General features: G+C 37.8%; 1 protein-coding gene across 1 annotated transcript; it reads right to left on the reverse strand.

The window, feature by feature from the left end:
* Positions 1-1,256: 1,256 nt before the first annotated feature.
* LOC138851835 (exonuclease GOR-like) lies at positions 1,257-14,876 on the reverse strand. Its single transcript, XM_070081332.1, has 2 exons — positions 14,251-14,876; positions 1,257-6,937 (listed from the first exon to the last, which is right to left on the reverse strand). Exon 2 carries the CDS (start codon positions 6,906-6,908, stop codon positions 5,898-5,900), a length of 1,011 nt encoding a protein of 336 aa, XP_069937433.1. The 5' UTR covers positions 6,909-6,937; positions 14,251-14,876; the 3' UTR covers positions 1,257-5,897.
* Between the last annotated feature and the right edge of the window lie 2,441 nt (positions 14,877-17,317).

The following is a 17,317-nucleotide window of genomic DNA, read 5'->3' on the forward strand; positions in this document are numbered from 1 at the left end:
CTTAAATCCCATATAATTATGTTAATTAATACCCAGACCCCATAATTTACACCTGTAATTAATCGTAGTTACATAAATAAAGTACAATGTGTAGTAGATAGACTTTAACCCCCATTAACCAACCAACCTTAAAGACCCTGGTGTAGTAGGTAGACTTTAAACCCCATTAACCAACCAACCAGTCTTAATGACCCTCGTGTAGTAGATAGACTTTAAACCCCATTAACCAACCAACCAGTCTTAATGACCCTCGTGTAGTAGATAGACTTTAAACCCCATTAACCAATCAACCAGTCTTAATGACCCTCGTGTAGTAGATAGACTTTAAACCCCATTAACCAACCAACCAGTCTTAATGACCCTCGTGTAGTAGATAGATTTTAAACCCCATTAACCAACCAACCAGTTTTAATGACCCTCGTGTAGTAGATAGACTTTAAACCCCATTAACTAACCAACCAGTTTTAATGACCCTCATGTAGTAGATAGACTTTAAACCCCATTAACTAACCAACCAGTCTCAATAACCAATAATCATAGCCAGACCAGGCCTATAAAAATTTGCAGAATACAGACATACAGCCTCTCCTCACTTAAGACGGAGTTCCATTCCTGAGACTTCATAAGATAAGATAAGATTTCGTTCGGATTTTTAACCCCGGAGGGTTAGCCACCCAGGATAACCCAAGAAAGTCAGTGCGTCATCGAGGACTGTCTAACTTATTTCCATTGTGGTCCTTAATCTTGTCCCCCAGGATGCGACCCACACCAGTCGACTAACACCCAGGTACCTATTTGCTGCTAGGTGAACAGGACAACAGGTGTAAGGAAACGTGTCGAAATGTTTCCACCCGCCGGGAATCGAACCCGGGCCCTCCGTGTGTGAAGCGGGAGCTTTAACCACCAGACCACCGGGCCACCCACCAGGCCACTGGGCCACCCACCAGGCCACCGGGCCTGGAGCATATTATGAGGAGCATATTATAATGGTCGTGGGTTTGTGTCAACCATCTTTGATATTGTTTTAATGACACATTTGTACTATTTATAACATTTCTGGTATATTTTTAAATGTTTATACAGTAGTGTACTGTATATTGTAATAAACAGAATAGAGGAAATCAGCTCTAATATACATTATTTAGGTATATTTACTGGTCAGAGAGCCCGTCGTAAGTCCGAGTCATCGGTGAGGAGACGTTGTACTGTATTTTCAATTATCTTACAATAGAAATAGAAATTAAAAGGGCCAAAAAATATATAAATTCATGAGAATTTTTATTATTTTGAGTTGTCGTATAAAAAATAAGCCTGTCAAATATTCCCAGCCCCTGGGACACAGGTACGAGTTTTAATTCGATAAAACAGACCTTCCTATTTAATGGACTTTCAATATAATAGACTGTGTCCTTAAGGGGGTGAAAATTTTAAAAACTATTGTTAGTTAGGTTAATATAGTGATTGTGCAGTGTATACCCATGGTGTGGGTGGTAGCTTGAAGATTAGAGGCATATAACTGGTCCAAGGACTGTACCTCAACATTACAGAGGTACATAATTTGTTAGGGTTTGTACCTCAACATTACAGAGGTATATAACAGGTTCACAGACTGTACTTCAATATTACAGAGGCACATAATGGGGTCCAGGGACTGTACCTCAAAAAGTTACAATGGTAATGAACTATTTACCTTATATCTAGTTACAATGACACCAAGTTATAAATCCAGTCATGAATTACTATACAAAAATAATATGGTGTGTGTACGTGTATAACAAATGGCCGGCAGGTAGTCGGGGATTGAACCCATGTTATTTTAGGCTGCCTTGTGGGAAACGAGTCAAAACTCACAATGATCTAGCTACTAGGCCATCAATCCTACAAACATCACATACCTAGTAGCACTAGCACTAGCTACTAGGTACAATATGGCACTAGACGCACATGTGGCCTTGTACCCAACATGTTATCTATAATTTTACCAAAATTAATACAGGAATATTGTGGTCAATGGTATTAAAATCCTTACCTGGAGTATACCTAGAGAGAGTTCCAGAGGTCAATGCCCCTGTGGTCCATCATATAAATCTATCATATAAATCTAATGCTAAAATCTTAAAAATTACGAACAAATGGGAATTGTAATGTCTCTGACTTCCTGTAAATGTTGTACATGTATTTACAGAAATAGAGATTATTATTACAGTATTATAATGTGTGGTGGTAAGATTGCTAAGAATTTCCAGCTCTGGGCCCTTGCCCTTCATCTGACCCTCAGAGTTACTACAGGGACAAATGCATATCGTATTTATCTCGTAAAATCAACAAAAGATTTATAAACAATAATAAGAATGTGATCAATGGTTTTTAAGGCACATAGATGTATACCATGAATACTAATACATTATGTATATTTAACTGTATGTATACTACAAATACTAGTGCATTATGTATATTTAAGTATATGTATACCAGATCTACTAGCAAACTAATGTAGCTTAATCTTGAGAGCCCTTACTACCAGAGGGCCCCTAATCCCAGAGGGGCCCCAGAAGTGACTTTGGTCCACATTACTTAAAATTTTTTTGGTCTACTGTACAAGAAGGGATTTTAAAATATAATAATAATAATGCAGCGGAACTTCTACTTACGAGCTTATTCCGTTCCATGACCTTGCTCACATCTGGATTTGCTTGTTTGTAGTCAATTTTCCTCATTTAAATTAACTGAAATGGAATTAATCCGTTCCAGTGGAATTCCAGGCACGAAAAAATACTTTAATATTTCCCTAACATCAACTCTATGGCTTATTTATCTATCACAATTCATCTAATATTATGTAATAAACAATATTAACCACACAGAAACATGATATGCACACTAGAATGAATGAAATATGCCATTACATACATGTATAGTGGTAGTGGAGGCAGCGGGAGCCATTGTAATTGTTGGGGGTGTATAGGGCCACCACAGCAACCATTCTTGTAGTGAAGGCAGCGGGAGCCATTGTAATTGTTGGGGGTGTATAGGGCCACCACAGCAACCATTCCTGTAGTGGAGGCAGCGGGAGCCATTGTAATTGTTGGGGGTGTATAGGGCCACCACAGCAACCATTCCTGTAGTGGAGGCAGCAGGAGCCATTGTAATTGTTGGGGGTGTATAGGGCCACCACAGCAACCATTCTTGTAGTGAAGGCAGCGGGAGCCATTGTAATTGTTGGGGGTGTATAGGGCCACCACAGCAACCATTCCTGTAGTGGAGGCAGCGGGAGCCATTGTAATTGTTGGGGGTGTATAGGGCCACCACAGCAACCATTCCTGTAGTGGAGGCAGCAGGAGCCATTATAATTGTTGGGGGTGTATAGGGCCACCACAGCAACCATTCTTGTAGTGAAGGCAGCGGGAGCCATTGTAATTGTTGGGGGTGTATAGGGCCACCACAGCAACCATTCCTGTAGTGGAGGCAGCGGGAGCCATTGTAATTGTTGGGGGTGTATAGGGCCACCACAGCAACCATTCCTGTAGTGGAGGCAGTGGGAACCATTGTAAATGTTGGGGGTGTATAGAGCCACCACAGCAACCATTCCTGTAGTGGAGGCAGTGGGAGCCATTGTAATTGTTGGGGGTGTATAGGGCCACCACAGCAACCATTCCTGTAGTGGAGGCAGCGGGAGCCATAGTAATTGTTGGGGGTGTATAGGGCCACCACAGCAACCATTCCTGTAGTGGAGGCAGCAGGAGCCATTGTAATTGTTGGGGGTGTATAGGGCCGCCACAGCAACCATTCCTGCTCCTGACTACATACCTTCCCATGCTTTCATAATAAGACAATGGAGTGTTGGTAAGGCACTCTGCATTAGATTACATAGTTTCACAAGGAAAACAATAATAATAATTTACTTTCGAGAAGAATTGTTGGTGGTTGATGGTGGAGAAGAGATGCTGGGCACAGCTGCGTATGCTGTCATGAGTTCATTTCGTTTTGTCCTTTTTCAATCGCTTAATTGCTACACTCTTAATGCTACTCTTAATGGTACACTCCTAATGGTACACTCTTAATGGTACAGTCCTAATGGTACACTCTTAATGGTACACTCCTAATGGTACACGCCTAATGCTACACTTCATCACTTATGTCACTTCACTATTCCCTAATTTTTGGCTATTTTTTCTTCCCAGCACTGTCCTTTGCACTTACTTTCTTAGGACCCATGGTTAGAAACAAGAAATTCTGCAAAACAGCTGCACGAAACATAAGCAAATCACGAGAATTATCTCCACAGTGAGTTGAAACACACGCGGACTGAGTATTGTTTCGATACACAATACTGCCATCTGGTGGTGGCACTCTCAAACTCATTTACAATATTATTATAACTTTAGTATTATTTATTAGTAGTACGTACGTATTATAATAATTTATATTATTATACTACGTATGTTATTATATAATTCTTTTATTATATGTATTATTATTATTATTTATTAGTACCTATGTATTCTTATATTACTCTTGCTTACCATTTGGAAGTTTTATTCACACAAAAAATAGAAGATTTACTGTTATGCAGACTACTGCATTATTGTAATAAATAATGTCAACCCATTCATGACTGCGTATTGGAATGGACAGTTGGGCAGGTATTGGACGGTGACATCATTTGTTTATTCTAGAACATCGGCAAAAATAGAACATTTCTGCTACTTTGACCTCAATTTCAAGATACTTTTCTTCATGAAACCAATCAAAATCATATCTATTTCTGTAATATGTCATCCATAATACAACCATAAAAACCATACAAAAGCATACTGCTAAGAGGCAGGTAACGGCTGAGAAGTGAACTCCGTTATTTATGGCTCAATTTGTCAATTTTGGTGAACGTTAAGAAGCATCTTTCCATCATACATTGCCCAAGTTTCAATAAGATACTCCAACAAACAAATGAGATCCAATTCCCTAGATCAAGAGCAAGAGTCCCTCACCAGCGTCAAGGAACCTCCCTTGAGGCCCGCTCGCATCTGGAAATTTCGCTCGCACCTGGAAGCAAAAAATCACCGATCAACTGCTCGTATCTTCAGAAACTCACACGTGGGTGCACTCGTAAGTAGAGGTTCACTATATAGCATAATTCAATATGAAGTAATAGGTAAAATTACAATTAAAAGGTTAGTGGAATATCATGAAGACCCATAACAGTTCAAGCTTCAGGGACCCCCATAACAGTTCAAGCTTCAGGAACCCATAACAGTTCAAGCTTCAGGGACCCCATAATAGTTTAAGTATCAGGGACCCATAACAGTTCAAGCTTCAGGGACCCCATAACAGTTCAAGCTTCAGGAACCCATAACAGTCCAAGCTTCAGGGACCCATAACAGTTAAAGCTTCAGGGACCCCATAACAGTTAAAGCTTCAGGGACCCCATAACAGTTCAAGCTTCAGGAACCCATAACAGTTCAAGTATCAGGGACCCATAACAGTTCAAGCTTCAGGGACCCATAACAGTTCAAGCTTCAGGGACCCCATAACAGTTCAAGCTTCAGGGACCCATAACAGTCCAAGCTTCAGGGACCCATAACAGTTAAAGCTTCAGGGACCCCATAACAGTTCAAGCTTCAGGGACCCATAACAGTTCAAGCTTCAGGGACCCCATAACAGTTCAAGCTTCAGGGACCCATAACAGTCCAAGCTTCAGGGATCCAAATGTGTAGGTCCACCAGTGAATACATATTTTACAGCATAAGAGGCAACTAAAATGCCGGCAGCAAGGGGCTTGTAACCCCTTCTCCTGTATAAACTGATAAATTTATTAAGAAACTTTTATTTTAATTTTTAGGTCATCCGGCCTTGGTGGAATATGGCCGGTTAACTGAAAAAAAAATTTTGAGTCGAGTCTAGCACTTAAGTTTGACAAGTTGCATGGCTGTCTGGGCGTCGCCACGACACTTAAAACCCAAGACGGTAGTTGTGGTGCATTTCAGGTACTTGCTTTTTAAACTTGCCAGCGAGATACGATTAGGGAAGCCATTCTCATGTGGGTACAGGGCAATCGTGTCCACAATGTTGTCATGTATCACTCTCAACCTGAGTAAGTGGAAGCCCAGGTCATGACCAATTAGAATCGTGTCACTCCCAATCAGTTTGAGCAATTTTTTGTGGACTTTTTTGAGAGATGACCTTCCATCGTATCCAAAACGTCGCAACAAGGAGGCCTTTCCAACGCTTAGTCTTCTCTTAATTTCTTTTAGTATCGATGGAGCTCTCCGAGATAATTTCTTCTGCAGACCTAAGTATTCCTCCATTATGATTTCCGAATGCTCCGTATTGTAGTCAATGATTGTGGATTTAGGCTTGACTTTAGTCTCATACACCACCTGACAGTCAGAGTTAACCATAGATATGGCTGCAACTTCCAATCCAGTTGTGGTATAAACCATATCACAGCTCAGAGCATATATGGATTTTTCACTGATGCTTTCCTTAAGATTTGTGTTGATAAATCCAGTAAGAGTATCAGTTTCAATTTCATCGGAGACGTGATACAAGTGAGTAGAACAGTGAGGGTATTTTGTCATGTCTAGTGGTCTGTTGCAGACATGACATGAAGAGTCACCCATGCAAGATGAGCTTTTGCAACAGTGATGGTTGCAGATCACTTCAGTGTTATCCGCACCCCCACAGCACACATAACCCTCACTATCCACCAGGTAATTAGCACCGCACCGCACACAGATGCGTTGACCTGACCTGCAGGTGAAACGATTGCAACTCTGGTCGATGTTATAGAGAAGAACATGTCCTGGCTGCCAGTGTGCACGAGGACAACAGAACTGCTGCAAGTCGGCCTCCGATAATTTAATATCTTGCAAATTTGTACACAAGTCCTTAGAGGCCAGCGCTGCCATAATGCCTTATTCTCCTCTGCAATTTCACCCTGTTGGAAGAATGTAAATAAGTAACGTAAGTACGTACACAAATAAGTATGTAAATAATATGGAAAATTTTATAGGGGGTTACCTGTATGTACCTCAACGTTATATGCATACAAGTAATCTCATTGGGAAACAACAGCCATATTGTTTACCGTAGTCACCCCGTGTAGACATGTGAGAAAATTTAACACCCCTGGTCCCTGCAGGTGGTCCCTTCGACCTCACAATCTTATCCATATCTATCCGAGACCAGTATAAATTGGATAGCACCCACAAGTACGGCACTACTAAATAATTGTGGACTGTATAGATTATATTAGTTTAACTGAATGAAGGGGGGGGGATTAGGATACACATGGATACATCCATCAAGGAAAAACATTTGTTAATAATCCCACCATTTACCAGATGTTCTCTGGTGGTCACTTGATGTAGCTTGATCACCCATAACCTATCCAATTACAACATACCTAACTGGCCAGTATCAGTCTGCTATAACTAGAAGGGTTACTTAACTGTGGGTGATTGATGCTCCTTATTTCCTCAATTCACTATCTCATTTCGATGTCCTGTTACACCAACACGGAATAACCAGCAGGACGAGGTATCCGTTGGTTTGTCCCGGTTTAGAAGTCGGGACCCCATAAAAACTTCACTATCCTCGGGACAGGAACCACGAGGACTCCACGTGTTCATTCGGAGCAAGGCAACTTATTTCACTTCACACATTCTCTTAACTTAGTGTTATTATCAGCGATTACATTACAATCCACACAACGATTTTATGTCTCATAATTATTATACACATTAGAGGTCACTCCATTAAGATCTGAGACTGATGAGTGATGGTTAAATCACGGGTACTTTCCCCTGGACACACTCCATGGCGTCGGTGGTCCTACCATTATTCACTAATTTTACCACTTTATTACGGTGGTCCCGTCAATCACGTTCCCTCACTCCTCACCAGGAACAGCTACGACACTTCCTATTATGAAGTGAGGCCTATATTAATCCTTAGTCTGCCGTGAACGCCAATTTCCTGGTCCCATGCTTTCCCAGCCTCTTAACTCAATTCAAAACACTCCCGCTCCCTGATGCCCCGTCTCCCTGATGCCCCGTCTCCCTGATGCCCCGTCTCCCTGATGCCCCATCTCCCTGATGCCCCATCTCCCTGATGCCCCGTCTCCCTGATGCCCCGTCTCCCTGATGCCCCATCTCCCTGATGCCCCGTCTCCCTGATGACCCGTCTCGACCTCTCCCCAGCCCATCAGCACAGGCGCAGAGCTTCCCTGTTGGTTCTAGTCCATTTTCAAATACATTTCCTGACCCACATCAACACATTAAACACCCATTAGGCACTAGAGCTTCGGAAATTAAATACTTTCCACAAATAAGTAAGTTTACTCAGGTTAACATAGACATAAGTAAATAACCCACCAGAATAACACAAAATAGTTAGTGCGACTTAGTACCACTGTGGTCCATAAGTTCCACTTTATATAGGGAAATAACACAATTTTTTACCTTAAGATATTAATGTTAAACTTGGTAATACTTAGTTAAACTTTTGTGAAGATCTGAGCTGACCTGAAGTGATTATAAACTGGCCTGGTGGTGGCCCTGTGGCCTGGTGGCTAAAGCTCCCGCTTCACACACGGAGGGCCCGGGTTCGATTCCCGGCGGGTGGAAACATTTCGACACGTTTCCTTACACCTATTGTCCTGTTCACCTAGCAGCAAATAGGTACCTGGGTGTTAGTGGACTGGTGTGGGTCGCATCCTGGGGGACAAGATTAAGGACCACAATGGAAATAAGTTAGACAGTCCTCGATGACGCACTGACTTTCTTGGGTTATCCTGGGTGGCTAACCCTCCGGGGTTAAAAATCCGAACGAAATCTTATCTTATCTTATCTTATAGCAGACCACTTAATATAGCAGACAATATAGCAGACAACTTAATATAGCAGACCACTTAATATAGCAGACCACTTAATATAGCAGACCACTTAATATAGCAGACCACTTAATATAGCAGACCACTTAATACAGCAGACCACTTAATATAGCAGACCACTTAATATAGCAGACCACTTAATATAACAGACCACTTAATATAGCAGACCACTTAATATAGACCACTTAATATAGCAGACCACTTAATATAGCAGACCACTTAATATAGCAGACCACTTAATACAGCAGACCACTTAATATAGCAGACCACTTAATATAGCAGACCACTTAATATAGCAGACCACTTAATATAGACCACTTAATATAGCAGACCACTTAATATAGCAGACCACTTAATATAGCAGACCACTTAATACAGCAGACCACTTAATATAGCAGACCACTTAATATAGCAACCACTTAATATAGCAGACCACTTAATATAGACCACTTAATATAGCAGACCACTTAATATAGCAGACCACTTAATATAGCAGACCACTTAATACAGCAGACCACTTAATATAGCAGACCACTTAATATAGCAGACCACTTAATATAGCAGACCACTTAATATAGACCACTTAATATAGCAGACCACTTAATATAGCAGACCACTTAATATAGCAGACCACTTAATATAGCAGACCACTTAATACAGCAGACCACTTAATATAGCAGACCACTTAATATAGCAGACCACTTAATATAGACCACTTAATATAGCAGACCACTTAATATAGCAGACCACTTAATATAGCAGACCACTTAATATAGCAGACCACTTAATACAGCAGACCACTTAATATAGCAGACCACTTAATATAGCAGACCACTTAATATAGCAGACCACTTAATATAGCAGACCACTTAATATAGCAGACCACTTAATATAGCAGACCACTTAATATAGCAGACCACTTAATATAGCAGACCACTTAATATAGCAGACCACTTAATATAGCTAGACCACTTAATACAGTAGACCACTTAATATAGCAGACCACTTAATACAGCAGACCACTTAATATAGCAGACCACTTAATATAGCAGACCACTTAATATAGCAGACCACTTAATATAGCAGACCACTTAATATAGCAGACCACTTAATATAGCAGACCACTTAATATAGCAGAACACTTAATACAGCAGACCACTTAATATAGGAGACCACTTAATATAGGAGACCACTTAATATAGCAGAACACTTAATATAGTAGACCACTTAATATAGCAGACCACTTAATACAGCAGACCACTTAATATAGCAGACCACTTAATATAGCAGACCACTTAATATAGCAGACCACTTAATATAGCAGAACACTTAATACAGCAGACCACTTAATATAGCAGACCACTTAATACAGCAGACCACTTAATATAGGAGACCACTTAATATAGGAGACCACTTAATATAGGAGACCACTTAATATAGGAGACCACTTAATATAGCAGACCACTTAATACAGCAGACCACTTAATATAGGAGACCACTTAATATAGGAGACCACTTAATATAGACCACTTAATATAGCAGACCACTTAATATAGACCATTTAATATAGCAGACCACTTAATATAGACCACTTAATATAGCAGACCACTTAATATAGCAGACCACTTAATATAGCAGACCACTTAATATAGCAGACCACTTAATATAGCAGACCACTTAATATAGCAGACCACTTAATATAGCAGACCACTTAATATAGCAGACCACTTAATATAGACCACTTAATATAGCAGACCACTTAATACAGCAGACCATTTAATATAGCAGACCACTTAATATAGCAGACCACTTAATATAGCAGACCACTTAATATAGCAGACCACTTAATATAGCAGACCACTTAATACAGCAGACCACTTAATATAGGAGGCCACTTAATATAGCAGACCACTTAATATAGCAGACCACTTAATATAGCAGACCACTTAATATAGCAGACCACTTAATATAGCAGACCACTTAATATAGCAGACCACTTAATATAGCAGACCACTTAATATAACAGACCACTTAATATAACAGACCACTTAATACAGTAGACCACTTAATATAGCAGACCACTTAATACAGCAGACCACTTAATATAGCAGACCACTTAATACAGCAGACCACTTAATATAGCAGACCACTTAATACAGCAGACCACTTAATATAGCAGACCACTTAATACAGCAGACCACTTAATATAGCAGACCACTTAATACAGCAGACCACTTAATATAGCAGACCACTTAATACAGCAGACCACTTAATATAGCAGACCACTTAATATAGCAGACCACTTAATATAGCAGACCACTTAATACAGCAGACCACTTAATACAGCAGACCACTTAATACAGCAGACCACTTAATATAGCAGACCACTTAATATTATATCATGAGCACAGCAATAATAATAATAATAATAATAATAATAATAATATTAATAATAATAATAATAATAATAATAATAATAATAATAATAATAATAAATAATAATAATTATTATTATTATAACCCAAAATTAACCCTGGTGGGTTAATAACCCAGGATAACCCAAGATTAACCCAGGATAACCCAAGATAACCCAAGATTAACCCAGGATAATCCAAGATTAACCCAGGATAACCCAAGATTAACCCAGGATAACCCAAGATTAACCCAAGATAACCCAAGATTAACCCAGGATAACCAAAGATTAACCCAGGATAACCCAAGATTAACCCAGGATAACCCAAGATTAACCCAGGATAACCCAGGATAACCCAAGATTAACCCAGGATAACCCAGGATAACCCAAGATTAACCCAGGATAACCCAAGATTAACCCAGGATAACCCAAGATTAACCCAACACATAGGCCTACCACACTGCTCCACCAGGCCTATGGCCTTTAAAAAGCCAGCCTATCGAGTCCCACCTCCCCCAGGATGCAACCTGGGCACTTCTAATGTGAGCCCGACGCACAGGACGTCCAAGGACACTAACGTACACGGCTCAGTAATCACGTACAAGTACACCAACGACGTGTCGACCGTGCAAGGGGGCCAGGAGCTGTGACTCGACCCTGCAACAACACTTAGACAAGCACAGTGACTTTTATCAGGTCAAAAATGACATTATACTACATTATACCAGATTATACTACATTATACACGATTATACTACATTATAATGTGGTATAATGTATAATTATACTACATTATACACGATTATACTACATTATACACGATTATACTACATTATACACGATTATACTACATTATACACGATTATACTACATTATACACGATTATACTACATTATACACGATTATACTACATTATACCAGATTATACTACATTATACACGATTATACTACATTATACAAGATTATACTACATTATAATGTGGTATAATGTATAATTATACTACATTATACACGATTATACTACATTATAATGTGGTATAATGTATAATTATACTACATTATACACGATTATACTACATTATACAAGATTATACTACATTATAATGTGGTATAATGTATAATTATACTACATTATACACGATTATACTACATTATACATGATTATACTACATTATACACGATTATACTACATTATACACGATTATACTACATTATACACGATTATACTACATTATACCAGATTATACTACATTATACACGATTATACTACATTATAATGTGGTATAATGTATAATTATACTACATTATACACGATTATACTACATTATACATGATTATACTACATTATACACGATTATACTACATTATACACGATTATACTACATTATACACGATTATACTACATTATACCAGATTATACTACATTATACACGATTATACTACATTATACCAGATTATACTACATTATACACGATTATACTACATTATACACGATTATACTACATTATACACGATTATACTACATTATACACGATTATACTACATTATACCAGATTATACTACATTATACACGATTATACTACATTATACCAGATTATACTACATTATACACGATTATACTACATTATACACGATTATACTACATTATACCAGATTATACTACATTATACACGATTATACTACATTATACACGATTATACTACATTATACACGATTATACTACATTATACCAGATTATACTACATTATACACGATTATACTACATTATACCAGATTATACTACATTATACACGATTATACTACATTATACACGATTATACTACATTATAATGTGGTATAATGTATAATTATACTACATTTACTAGATTATACTACATTATACACGATTATACTACATTATAATGTGGTATAATGTATAATTATACTACATTATACAAGATTATACTACATTATACCAGATTATACTACATTATACAAGATTATACTACATTATACCAGATTATACTACATTATACACGATTATACTACATTATAATGTGGTATAATGTATAATTATACTACATTATACACGATTATACTACATTATAATGTGGTATAATGTATAATTATACTACATTATACAAGATTATACTACATTATACCAGATTATACTACATTATACAAGATTATACTACATTATAATGTGGTATAATGTATAATTATACTACATTATACACGATTATACTACATTATACACGATTATACTACATACAAGATTATACTACATTATACACGATTATACTACATTATACAAGATTATACTACATTATACAAGATTACACTACATTATAATGTGGTATAATGTATAATTATACTACATTATACACGATTATACTACATTATACACGATTATACTACATTATACAAGATTATACTACATTATACACGATTATACTACATTATACAAGATTATACTACATTATACACGATTATACTACATTATACAAGATTATACTACATTATAATGTGGTATAATGTATAATTATACTGCATTATACTACATTATACCACATCATGCTACATTATCCATTATACTACATTATAATGTGGTATAATGTATAATTATACTACATTACATCACATTATACTTCATTATACCACATTATACTGTATTATAATGTGGTATAATGGTATAATTATACTACATTCAGCTAATTACAATGTATTATACTGCATTATACTTCATTGAATCACATTATACCACATTATACAACATTATAATGTGGCATAATGTATAATTACACCACATTATGCTACATTATACTACATCATACATTATAGTACATTATACACCTATTCTGTAGGTCATTATAAGGTATATAACAAGTTATAATGACCTGCTATAATTATCATCCATAGGAAGGTTATAGAGAGTATAATAAAGTGTCATTATAGGTGAATTTACCTTGTATAACAGCAGGATAGACGGTCCAGTGTACCAGGAGCTAGAGACAGACGGTCCAGTGTCCCAGGAGCTAGAGACAGACGGTCCAGTGTCCCAGGAGCTAGATATAGACGGTCCAGTGTCCCAGGAGCTAGATATAGACGGTCCAGTGTCCCAGGAGCTAGAGACAGACGGTCCAGTGTCCCAGGAGCTAGATATAGACGGTCCAGTGTCCCAGGAGCTAGAGACAGACGGTCCAGTATCCCAGGAGCTAGATACAGACGGTCCAGTATCCCAGGAGCTAGATATAGACGGTCCAGTGTCCCAGGAGCTAGATATAGACGGTCCAGTGTCCCAGGAGCTAGATATAGACGGTCCAGTGTCCCAGGAGCTAGAGACAGACGGTCCAGTATCCCAGGAGCTAGAGACAGACGGTCCAGTGTCCCAGGAGCTAGAGACAGACGGTCCAGTGTCCCAGGAGCTAGAGACAGACGGTCCAGTGTCCCAGGAGCTAGAGGTAGACGGTCCAGTGTCCCAGGAGCTAGGGACGGATACTGTCAGTTACTGGTCTGTCCAGTAGGATGGTACGTACTGATGGATAGACAGGAATGATTCTTGTCTACTCCTGTGGCCAGCATGATACGTATTGGTATGTGGAAACGTTTCATTCCTCTCTACTGTCTAGTCCCCACGATCTTATTAATCAGTGGTATGGGACAGTGTTGACAGTTATGGTTCCTGTCTAGTACTGTATCAGAGACAGTGTTGACAGTTATGGTTCCTGTCTAGTACTGTATCAGAGACAGTGTTGACAGTTATGGTTCCTGTCTAGTACTGTATCAGAGACAGTGTTGACAGTTATGGTTCCTGTCTAGTACTGTATCAGAGACAGTGTTGATAGGTATGGTTCCTGTCTAATACTGTCTATCAAAGGCAGAGAGTATTGACAGGTATGGTTCCTGTCTAATACTGTCTATCAAAGGCAGAGAGTATTGACAGGTATGGTTCCTGTCTAATACTGTCTATCAAAGGCAGAGAGTATTGACAGGTATGGTTCCTGTCTAATACTGTCTATCAAAGGCAGAGAGTATTGACAGGTATGGTTCCTGTCTAATACTGTCTATCAAAGGCAGAGAGTATTGACAGGTATGGTTCCTGTCTAGTACTGTTGTGTTCTACAACACTGTTATACTGTTATATTGTGTTCTACAACAATGTTATACTGTTATATTGTGTTCTACAACACTGTTATACTGTTATATTGTGTTCTACAACAATGTTATGCTGTTATATTGTGTTCTACAACACTGTTATACTGTTATATTGTGTTTTACAACAATGTTATACTGTTATATTGTGTTCTACAACAATGTTATGCTGTTATATTGTGTTCTACAACACTGTTATGCTGTTATATTGTGTTCTACAACAATGTTATGCTGTTACATTGTGTTCTACAACACTGTTATACTGTTATATTGTGTTCTACAACAATGTTATGCTGTTATATTGTGTTCTACAACAATGTTATGCTGTTATATTGTGTTCTACAACACTGTTATACTGTTATATTGTGTTCTACAACAATGTTATATTGTTATATTGTGTTCTACAACAATGTTATGCTGTTATATTGTGTTCTACAACACTGTTATACTGTTATATTGTGTTCTACAACAATGTTATGCTGTTATATTGTGTTCTACAACACTGTTATACTGTTATATTGTGTTCTACAACACTGTTATATTGTTATATTGTGTTCTACAACACTGTTATATTGTTATATTGTGTTCTACAACACTGTTATATTGTTATACTGTGTTCTACAACAATGTTATACTGTTATATTGTGTTCTACAACTGTTATGCTGTTATATTGTGTTCTACAACACTGTTATGCTGTTATATTGTGTTCTACAACAATGTTATACTGTTATATTGTGTTCTACAACGCTGTTATACTGTTATATTGTGTTCTACAACACTGTTATACTGTTATATTGTGTTCTACAACAATGTTATGCTGTTATATCGTGTTCTATAACACTGTTATGCTGTTATATTGTGTTCTACAACAATGTTATGCTGTTATATTGTGTTCTACAACACTGTTATGCTGTTATATTGTGTTCTACAACACTGTTATGCTGTTATATTGTGTTCTACAACACTGTTATGCTGTTATATTGTGTTCTACAACAATGTTATGCTGTTATAATGTGTTCTACAACAATGTTATGCTGTTATATTGTGTTCTACAACAATGTTATGCTGTTATATTGTGTTCTACAACAATGTTATACTGTTATATTGTGTTCTACAACACTGTTATACTGTTATATTGTGTTCTACAACAATGTTATGCTGTTATATTGTGTTCTACAACAATGTTATGCTGTTATATTGTGTTCTACAACAATGTTATACTGTTATATTGTGTTCTACAACACTGTTATACTGTTATATTGTGTTCTACAACACTGTTATACTGTTATATTGTGTTCTACAACAATGTTATGCTGTTATATCGTGTTCTATAACACTGTTATGCTGTTATATTGTGTTCTACAACAATGTTATGCTGTTATATTGTGTTCTACAACACTGTTATATTGTTATATTGTGTTCTACAACACTGTTATACTTATGGAAAATTTTCTAGGGTGTTTACCTGTATGTACCTCAACATTATATACATACCAGTAATCTCATTGGGAGACAATCATATTGTTTACCGTAGTCACCCCGTGTAGACATGTGAGAAAACTTAACCACCCCTGGTCGCACCAAGTGGTCCCCTCGACCTCACAATCTTATCCATATCTATCCGAGACCAGTATGGATTGGGTAGCACCCACAAGTACGGTGCTACTAATTAATTGTGGACTGTATAGATTATATTAGTTTAACTGAATGAAGGGGGGGGGGGGGTAGGACACACCTGGATACATCCGTCAAGGAAAACATTTGTACATAATCCCACTACTTACCAGATGTTCTCTGGTGGTCACTTGATGTAGCTGGATCACTCGTAACCTATCTAATTATAACATACCACTACTGGCCAGTCTAAGGTTGCTATAAC

The sequence above is a fragment of the Cherax quadricarinatus genome, unplaced genomic scaffold, assembly GCF_038502225.1.
Source record: "Cherax quadricarinatus isolate ZL_2023a unplaced genomic scaffold, ASM3850222v1 Contig2364, whole genome shotgun sequence".
In the NCBI taxonomy this organism is placed as follows: Eukaryota; Metazoa; Arthropoda; class Malacostraca; order Decapoda; family Parastacidae; genus Cherax; species Cherax quadricarinatus.